The 9,866-nt window shown below is 41.5% G+C and overlaps 2 protein-coding genes across 3 annotated transcripts in view; both read left to right on the forward strand.

Moving 5' to 3' along the window:
* Positions 1–3,364, forward strand: part of grk5l (G protein-coupled receptor kinase 5 like) — a 40,679-nt gene extending 37,315 nt beyond the window's left edge. Inside the window, exon 16 of the mRNA XM_015013307.2 lies at positions 51–3,364. Coding sequence (XP_014868793.1) covers positions 51–134 — 84 coding nt within the window. The 3' untranslated portion in view covers positions 135–3,364. The remainder of the gene's footprint in view (positions 1–50) is intronic.
* A 136-nt stretch (positions 3,365–3,500) lies between these two features.
* Positions 3,501–8,549, forward strand: star (steroidogenic acute regulatory protein). 2 transcript variants are annotated; one of them, XM_015013310.2, is made up of 7 exons: positions 3,501–5,788; positions 5,990–6,097; positions 6,589–6,719; positions 6,858–7,016; positions 7,113–7,297; positions 7,394–7,487; positions 7,585–8,549. In XM_015013310.2, the coding sequence occupies exons 1-7, from the start codon at positions 5,725–5,727 to the stop codon at positions 7,702–7,704; spliced, it is 861 nt and encodes a 286-aa protein (XP_014868796.2). In that variant the 5' UTR covers positions 3,501–5,724; the 3' UTR covers positions 7,705–8,549. The 2 variants fall into 2 exon arrangements, with proteins under 2 accessions (XP_014868796.2, XP_087865128.1); XM_088009002.1 differs by lacking the exon at positions 3,501–5,788 and having other exon boundaries at positions 5,834–6,097.
* The last annotated feature ends 1,317 nt before the right edge of the window (positions 8,550–9,866 follow it).

Here is a 9,866-nt window from a genome sequence, read left to right on the forward strand (position 1 = left end):
CCGGACGGGCTCGCTCAAACTAACCCGTCTCTCTCCTTGCTTCGCAACAGCACCCAGATGTGTCCATCTCCAACAGCCGTGTGCAGTCTTCCAGTGTAAATTCTGTGGACTCCATGTCCAACTCTGCCCCCTAGTGGCACAGCGGACAGTGTGGGACCTACTTAACCCACAAACGTACTCTCAAGAAGGGAAGGAGCTCGGAAGGGCTTCCCTGTTGCTGATTGGTCCGCAGCTCAAAGGCCTGAGCAGCAGCTGGAGACAGCCTGTTTGAAAGCCTAAATGGTCGGGAAGGGAGGGCAGGGGACAGGGTGGGGGGATTGACCGAGCCCTGAGATCCTGGGCATTAGTAGTAGGACACTTGATGTTGTGGAGATGTTTGGAAATATTCAGACAAACCTTACTTTCCCTCAGGATTGTTGGACTGTAGAACAGAGCCACTGTTGTTGTTCTTGAACCAGAAAAAGGATTTAAAAAACAAACTGATAATCAGGGGATTCACTGTATAATAAAGACCACCACAGGGAATAAAGGTTGGGTAGGGGTGGGTGGGGGTAAGGGTAAGTGAATTTTGTTTTTCAAAGAATAAAAAAGGGTCTTTTTTTTTTTTTTTTTTGTTTTTGCTTTAATTTCAGTCTTGTACTTTCTGGCTTGTATCTTGTACCAATATCTCTCTCATCTCTCTGCTTCCCCCTGACGTGTCGCCATCTGCACAACTCTTAACTTATTCTTTCTCCGTTCTTCACCTTCCAGACCTCAGATCACTCCTAAACATTCAGAACACGCCACCTCAGCAACCTCAAACACACGATGTACATTGCCTTCGCGTACACTCAGGCCAAAGATTGCGGTTCTAGTTTTGTGATACTGTTGTCATGTTGAATTGTTGATTTTTTGAAGGTTTTTAGCTGTTGTGTAGAACTACAGGAGGATCAGAATGTGTGATCCCATTTATAGACTTTTCTTTAAATATGAGCCTGCAGACATATCATACAGCTTCAAGCACACACATACACACACACGCATACAGTACAGCGCCTTCCAGAACTATCTGTACCTCCTGAATACGTCATTGTCAATTACAACCACAAGCTTCACTGGGTTTCTTTGGGAGTTTATGATTGACTGACACGATGTAGCCCATGGTATGTCGTTTTAAACTTTATTTAAACTAAAAATCTAAAAAGTGTGGCATGCATTTGCATTAATTCCTCCTGTAAATATTTTATTGAACCACCTTTTGCTGCATTTGGTGTACGCCTCTTACAGCTTTTTCACATATTTTTGCCAGTTCTACTTTGCGAAACACCTTGAACATTTTCAGATATCTGAAGACGCTCAACTGGATTCAGACTTTATCTTGGCATTCCACTGCAGCTGTGGTTCTGTTCAGGGTCCTGGTTCCGCTGGAAGATGAACCTGTCAGTGTATGTAGAAGGCTTTGACTTCTTAAACTTGTGCTTCACCCTTTCCACTTTTCATTCAACTCAAATTCAGTTCTACTCAAAAACATGTTATTTATCCCGAAGGGAAATGAAATGTCTTTGCAACTCGTACCGTCCAGTCATCTTCAGAGTCATCGTGGATGTGGACACGGCTCTGCTGCTCCAGCATGCTGCCACTTTGAGCTGCGCAAGTCTAGAATAACAAGTTGATGGGTTGTTGAACATTTTTCTGTAAGAGGCTCTTCTAAGTTTACGTTATTTGAGAACTCAAAACTGTTTAAATATCTTAATCTGCCCCCAATCTCTGACCTTTTTGGTTTTCGTTATGCTGTTTCTTTAGTAATGCTCTCTAACAAACCACACAGGGCTTCACAGAACAGCTAGGATTACATTTGAAAAAGATTAAGTCTTTTTTTAATTGTTAGTTATTTCAAGGTATGAGAGTAAAAGGCGGTCAGTACAAATGCATGCCAAACTTTTCACATTTGTAGTTATAAAAAGAAAAACATGTATCATTTTCTTCCACTTTTAAAGTGCGTGTGCTGTTTTGTGTCCTGTCACACAGAATGTCAAACGAAAGCTTGTGATTGAAATGCGACAGAAGTGAGAAGTTTTGCGAGGCGCCGTACTATGAACACACTCAGACTTGTGAGAATCGTGTTGTGTTTTCATTGCATGGACAAGCGTAAGTGTGGACAGCTGTATCCCTTTTCGCTTCTGCATACCTCATTCCTCCGACTCTGCCATCTTATACACGCGGACGTTTCCCTCGGTTTACGGTGTCACTTTATATTTGGCATTATGTGGAGTTTGACAACTAATTAATATGCTGTACAGAAACAGATCTCTCTCTTTTTTTCTTCTTTTTTTTTTGGTAGTTATCTGCACAGTCCCCATGGAGTGGAGAGGAACACATGCACTCAGCATGACTTAAAAGTTGCACAATTTAAAATACCATCAAGCTGTTTTTGTTTCCAGATGAAAATGTCTTTCCTCTGATCAGGCACATCCTTGTATTGATACCGTCACATGCCGCTTGTTTTGATTTTTCTACACCCGAGACTTAAAAGTGTTCTTCTTGTTCTCCCTATGCCTTTTCCATGTAAACGATATTGCTGCATAGCCATTGCTGTCTCATGTACAGATTATTTTTTTTTATATATTTTTATTTCTTTTTTTTTTGCCCGTTTACACTAAGCCCTCAGCACGCTCTTCAAAAATGCCTCACGAATCTAAAGGACCTTCCTCTTGTTTTGTGTCCAACTGTAACCCGAAGACACAGGATATCGAGAGCTACCTGAAAGGTTTACCTTTTCTGAATCTTCTTTAATCAGCCCAGCTCCTTGGCGTCAGAGCTGAGGAGGAGGAGAATGAGGAGGAAGACACCAGAGAATCTCCACACAAAGAAGTGGCCTTCTCGCAGCAGCACAGCCAATTAAAGGGAGGGAGAGCACTGGCTCTTCTGCTTCGTTCTTAAGAATGTGGTGTATTTCCCTGTGTTAAGCTGGCAAAAGCTGTTCCATGCAGTAATTTTAATCGTCCTTACCGATCTCACACAAGCCTGTTTTTTTCTTTTTTCTTTTCCTCTTGATGTGAAAAAGGAAAAAAAAAGTATCTGAATCAGACTGAAGTGCCTCCTTGTTAGCATGATTTCCAGACAATGCCCACACAGACATCAGCACTTTGTTTATTATCTGACTGTCATGCTCTGTTTGCTTCGCTGGGGAAACACAAATACACATAGACTTACACAGTTTGTTGGAAGGGAAGGGAAAGGAAGGAGGAGTCGCAGACGGAGCAGAGTCTATGAGGGAATTTTCCTTCTTAATGTGATGTACAGCAAAGTGCTGAGTGCATGTGAAAGCCAAACCCACTGTGTCAATCAAGTCCTAATAAACTCTGTATCATAGTTTGAATACTCATCTGTTCGTCTGCCTCTTTCCTTACCCCCCTGATTGCTCTGTGGATGTGACCGTGACGCCACATTCACACATGTCGGCGGCGTGTTATCGACCCAATTCCCCTTTCTTATGGCTTTTGCACACGAGCTGAGATGAAGTGGCGGCCATGGGGTGGCCGTTCATTACTCTGTCTGGCTAAACACACACCAAAATTAAAAGATATGTGTTGAAGAATTGAAGTCTTTTCTTTAAGTTGTTCAGATGAAGAAAATGAAGATGGCATCTGTTTCTTTGATCCCTTCAGTTTCAGAATATGGAAAAAAATTATTGAAATATGTGTATATAAAAGAATACAATATTCTTTATTAGAAATTTTTTTTCAGACAAAAACCACCAGACTCTGAACATTTCCTAATAAAGAACAGAATACCTTTCAGTTCATTCAGTTCCTTTTAGCTGTAGTCTTAAACTTTTGATCAGCTGATGAGTGACCAGATTGAGTTTACATGTCACTTTTCAGCATTTTGAAGTTTTCACTGTGATCACTATCCAGCTGTGTGGAATTGGATCACCTTGTCTTTCCACTTTGATCAGGCCTGTGGATTAAAAACTCAAAGTGCAATTTTTGTGTTAATGTGGCTCACCTGCTTCTCTATTAAGCTGAATGGTATAATTTCAAAACCACCTTGTTGAGACTTGTGCAAAATAGGAGGTTGAAGTTTCAAGTGAAATAAGAAACGTCTAAAGCAAATCATAATGTAAAGTATATTAAAAATCTGTTTTGAGGAAATTAAAAGCTTCAGAAAGCACTTAAGGAAAACCTTCTTGTTCTTGTAGGATAGATTGTTTGATAGTTGGCGCTTCCAACTTTGGATTAACTTTTAGACAAAAGTGATGTGATGCAAACTGGAGCCTTATGAAAAGAAAATCATGTACTTGCTAATAAAAAGGGAACTCATTTGATCAGGCTTGTGACCTGGTTTCTCGTTCTCTTTGTCCCGTGTTTCTTTACTGTACAAAAACATGGGAGTTTTTCCACTGCGTGATGAATCACCCATCACACGCCTGCTGTTGAACGAGGGAACCTAACCGCAAGGACGTGGGTCACAGTTTAAGGTGACTTCAGTTTCTATTTTCCTCCTGCCAGGGACTTATTAAACACCTCTTTTCTCTCCCTCTCTCTGCGCTTGCTCTGACTCTGATCCCATAAGCGGTTTCCCTCTTCACAGGTTTCCAGCTCTGATCTGATCTGAGCTGTTGCCTCTGACAGCTTTCTTGACGAGGGGCCTGTTGAGACAATATTACCCTTAGATAACTTGTGTTTGGATTGGATGGAGAAAGCAAGGTTTCTAAAACACGCACACAGCTTTATATAATTTATCCTTACCAAATCTAATCACCTACGCTTTTGGGTGAAATTCCAGAAACGGTAATCTGGGTGATGATGCTATGTTTAAAGCATAAGAGGAAACAAAATGTTAATGTTAAGACTTTTAGGAGAAGATAATAGACGTCCTGTTGGAAAAAGAGACTCATACAAAGTACATACAACAATAAATGAACCAAATGTTATTTTGTTCAACACAATTTTTTTATTGGATTTTTCTTTTAACTACTGAAGTAAGATAACAGTGATGCTATAAATAGATGAAACCTTCCTTGGTTTTGGTTTATTCAAGTTTTTATAGGAATAAAAAAAATATTCTGTGCTTTAAGAAAAAAAAAAGTCCACTGAATTTATCTATTTAAAGGAAAATCCATGAAGCCAGATGGAGTACTCGAGTTGCTGACGTGACGTTTCCTCCTATGACATTGAATTTTTGCCAGTCTTATTCTGAGACATCAATCATTCTTACGGGAGAAAGGAGCCAAACTAAGAGAAACATTGTTGCCCTTGAGTTGCGGAGTGATTATGTGGTCATGGTCCGAGAGGCTGGACGACTGAGTCACTCAGGGTCTGCCCCATTGACCTCTCTCCTCTGGGTGCCATCCCATACGGGAGGCCGTCTGCGCCGTGGCATGTTTGTTTATGTGTGAATCAGTGGACCCGAGCACTGGACGTTATCTCACGCAGAGTTTGTGAGAAATGCTTGTCGTGTCCGTTGGAGTGTCCTTGATAACACGGCCGTTGGATCGGTTAGTCGGTTCTCCTGTTTATCTATCTGGTGATAGCAAGATGGCCTTCAGAGGGGGGGAAGCTCCTATATATACCAGAGCTCTCAAACATCCCACAGATAGAAGTCGGAAAGCCTCTGCAGCTGTCTCTTCTGCTCTGCTGAACCTTTGCATCCTGGACGTAGGCTAACCTCTTGCTTGTGCTCCCAGTTATTTTTAACACTTTATTTTTCAGTTTAACGTGTCAGAAACTCCTACAAAGCAAAATGCTGCCCGCAACTTTCAAACTGTGTGCTGGCATCTCCTATCGGCACATGAGGAACATGACAGGTGAGTGAACGAATCCCACTGGGCTGACAATCAGCTGCCTTGACCTACTTCTCTACCGCCTGTTTGACTTCCTGCTTGAATCCACACTTTTTCCACCTGAGGTCTGCATGAACAAACGAAAGAACGCAGAGCGGAGCCAAATGCGTTCTTACGTTTTTCTCGCAGTTTTACCTGTAAATGTGATGTCCTCCTGCTTTCCAGGTCTTAGAAGAAATGCCCTGGCAGCAATCCATCATGAGCTGAACAGGCTGGCGGGTCCAGGCCCCAGCAACTGGATCAGTCAAGTCCGCAGACGGAGCTCTCTCCTCAGTGAGTTGGGGGGGTTTGTTGCCTGTTTTATTTTACCTTTGTTTTTTGTCCAGGTAAAGCTTAGTGATAAATGGTGTGTCATTTTCAAGAGAGACATGTTTTAAGAGAATATTGATACACATTGGCAGGAATGCAGTATCAAATTTTGGACCCTTTGTTTTTTAGCCATGTTGCTCAGTCCAAATTCTCACTTGATTCATTTCTTTCCCACATATTTTTCCCATGATATTAGATGAAGATTTTTAACTTATATGTGGAGAAAATGCCCAATTGTTACCCTACAGCAATGTTGGATGCACCTTTTACTTTGTATTTGCTGAAAATGTAGATTGTTAGATTGTCAAGATTATTATTGGGAATTTGGAAAACATCAGGCTGAGCACCACATTACAGTCTCTGAGGTTTCTAGTTGTTGCACTGAATTTACAAAGCTACAACACATGTCATCCCAGACCTGTGGAGATGGAGTTAACACATGCTTTCTGCTTAAGGCTCTCGCATTCAGGAGGAGGAAGTGTTCAACGAGGAAGAAATGTCCTACGTGAAGCAAGGAGAGGATGCGCTGCAGAAAGCCATCAGCATCCTCAGTGAACAGGACGGCTGGACGGTGGAAACCGTAGCTGTGAGTACAATGCAGAAGCCAAGCTTTCACTGAAGTTTAAATTAACTTTGGGTGTAATGGATACAACTCTCGGACAGAAGCGATCCATCTTATTTGGCGAGGGAGATGACTGCTGGATCTCTTCCCACATTTCTGCAGGCAAACGGAGACAAGGTTCTGAGCAAGGTCTTGCCAGACATTGGGAAGGTGTTCAAACTGGAAGTGGTGATGGAGCAACATCCCGACAACCTGTACGAAGAGCTGGTGGAAAAAATGGAGCAAATGGGAGACTGGAACCCCAACGTCAAACAAGTCAAAGTAAGACGGAAATATTTTACTAGGGATGACTCCGGAAACAGTGCACAGGTCTTAAACTCATGGTCGTTGGTAACGTTTTAAACCGGGTTGTCCCAGATTCTTCAAAAGATTGGACAGGACACCATGGTGACCCACGAAGTGTCAGCAGAGACGCCAGGCAACGTGGTGGGACCGAGGGACTTTGTGAGCGTCCGCTGTGCCAAACGTCGAGGCTCCACCTGCTTCCTAGCTGGAATGTCCACTCAGCATCCGAAAATGCCGGAGCAGAAAGGTGTAATCAGGTAAACGAATGAGGTGGATCATCTGCCTGGTGTACTGGCACACAAGATCGTTATTCAGATTTGTTCAAATCACGTCTAATTTGTCACATCTTGCAGAGCCGAGAATGGGCCTACCTGTATAGTGATGAAGCCTTGTGCTGAAGACCCAAATAAGACTAAGTTCACCTGGCTGCTGAGCCTAGATCTAAAGGTACATCAGAATACTGGAATCACAAACCTAAACTAAAAACTGTGTTCAAAAGCCACGGGAGTCTGTCTAATCCCAGATTTGTCTTTGTTCTCTGTAGGGCTGGATCCCAAAGACAATCATAAACAAAGTGCTCTCGCAGACGCAGGTGGACTTTGCCAGCCACCTCAGAAACAGGTTGGCGAATAACGTTTCCATGGAGACGGCTCACGCCTGCTGACACGAGACGCCTCTTGAGCCAACAGAGAGAGAGAAACTTCTGCTCATCAAAAAAATCTCATCTAAATCTGCTTAGAGTCACTGAAAAAGTAGACGCTCCAGTGAGTTTTAGCGAGATCCTGGGAAGATTGTGCTTTTCTGAAATCTTTAGAAACATCTCAGCACTTTTCATTAAAAACAGAATGAGTTAAACACACATAATCACAACGCTGTTGTTGATAAGCCTATAAAATTTTATATATATTTTTTTTTTATTCGACATATGTGCACTGTGTGCACTTCTACCTGATATGGGCAATTGTCAAGCAAAGAAGAAAGTTTTGGTATTCGCCCTGTAAAATTGTATCAACACAGTTAAGAAATACTCAGATTTCCCAATCAAAAGCAGTTATGCTCAGATGTAAACTTTTTGCACTTAACATTTAATGGACTTTAAATTACAAAAAAAAATGTAAACACCAACGGGGAGTGCACTATATGTGAAATACAGCCTGTTGTTATTTTCAGCTGCTATACTTTTCAGTGTAACCCAGTCCTTAATCTATGATCATGCATCATCACTTAACAGAAGTCAAGACTCTGGGTAGTCATAGCATTTTCCCCTATGTAATACATATATTTCTTAACTGACCCAAGCATCAGCCCTTGCTGACGAGTCTCTTTCAGTATCAACCAAACTAATTTCCTTGCCCCTGTTTGTGAAAATGCACTTTTATTTCTGCATGTTATTTATTGATTTTTGCATAGTTGCAGCGACTGCAGGGTGTCACTGATATTTATGCTTTCAGAGAAGAAGTTTTAATTATTGTGTTGGATTGGAACTGGAATAAAGTCTTGTTGAACATATATCTGGTCTTATGTTTAATTTAAACACGCACGCACGCACACACACACACACACACACACATATATAAATATATATATATATATATTAGTTTAGCAAGCATACTTGTTTGCACTATGCACTAGACTAAAAGGGGCGGATCACAAAGTTTTACAATTGGTGTATGTAAAAAAAATAAATAAATGTAAGGGAACAGGCACACGTCTTTGACTTTAAAATATAAAAAGAAAATTTTTGATTTTTATTGTTAACATGACAAAATGCAACACAAACTCCTAAGAGGTTTTTGTAGTACAGAATATGCAAAATTAATTGGTCCTCCGGTTATTCACAAGTAAAAAACTAACTGGAATGAGCCTTAGAACTCAGATTGGAGAGTTCACTTTGTTTCTTCTGCTATTGGACAGGAAAGGAACGATTTAATGACTTTCCTTAAAATTCTGTAAAAAAGATGATCATCAAAAGCACTGCCCTCCTTTCTGATGGCCTTTCACTGCTGGTTTTGCCAGAATGAGCAGGTGGTTGGCCTTTCAGATGTGTGAGGAGCCCAGCAGCTACAGCAGCTCAATCTGAGCCAGCAGCACATTCCCCATGATCAAGTAACTTAGAGTTTTCATTCCAAACAGGAAATCTGTCCCTCATTACTGCCCGTTATGTAACACATTGCCAAATTTGTGTAGCTTTGTTCAATCCAAAATGTTTTGCAACGGATAATTTTCTTGGACACAGCGCAGACAAACGGGGCCAGAATGAGTCACGGTGTAGGACTCTCACTTCCCGTCTCACAGAAGTTCTCTATGATCCTGCTTCATATCTGTGTGATTATGTTGTATCACTAAAGCTCAAAAACATTCTTTGAACCTGGAACTGAGATTTCAGGATCAAGGGCTTCTTTTCTTCTCCCTTTTTCCGCAATCCTTATCAAACGATTGGGTTCCTGACAAACATGGAGATTGATATTCACTCCCAAATGTTAAGTGGGACATACATGTCGGCGTTTAAGCGCCAAGTCCTCCTTTATTTAATACTTTTCTTGAAAGAATGTTCCACAGGCAAATGCCCTAAAAATGAAAGCAAAAGCAGATGTGATCAGACTGGAGGAGATTCACAGAACGTGCTCCATTACTAGTGCAATGAGGTGGAGATGTGGGAAAAACCTGACCCTGGACCAGAGAAGGGAAATAATTTCTTTGCAAAGAAGTCGTGCAATGAGAGACAGACAAAACAAGCTTTCTGGCAGCCATACTAAATCCTTGGCAGTGATGCCAGCATTGATTAATTAATTTTTCTTTTCCTGTCCTGAGGTGAATATGGGCACG

The sequence above is a fragment of the Poecilia mexicana genome, unplaced genomic scaffold (assembly GCF_051168715.1).
Source record: "Poecilia mexicana isolate PSO_F unplaced genomic scaffold, ASM5116871v1 scaffold_9, whole genome shotgun sequence".
NCBI lineage: Eukaryota > Metazoa > Chordata > Actinopteri > Cyprinodontiformes > Poeciliidae > Poecilia > Poecilia mexicana.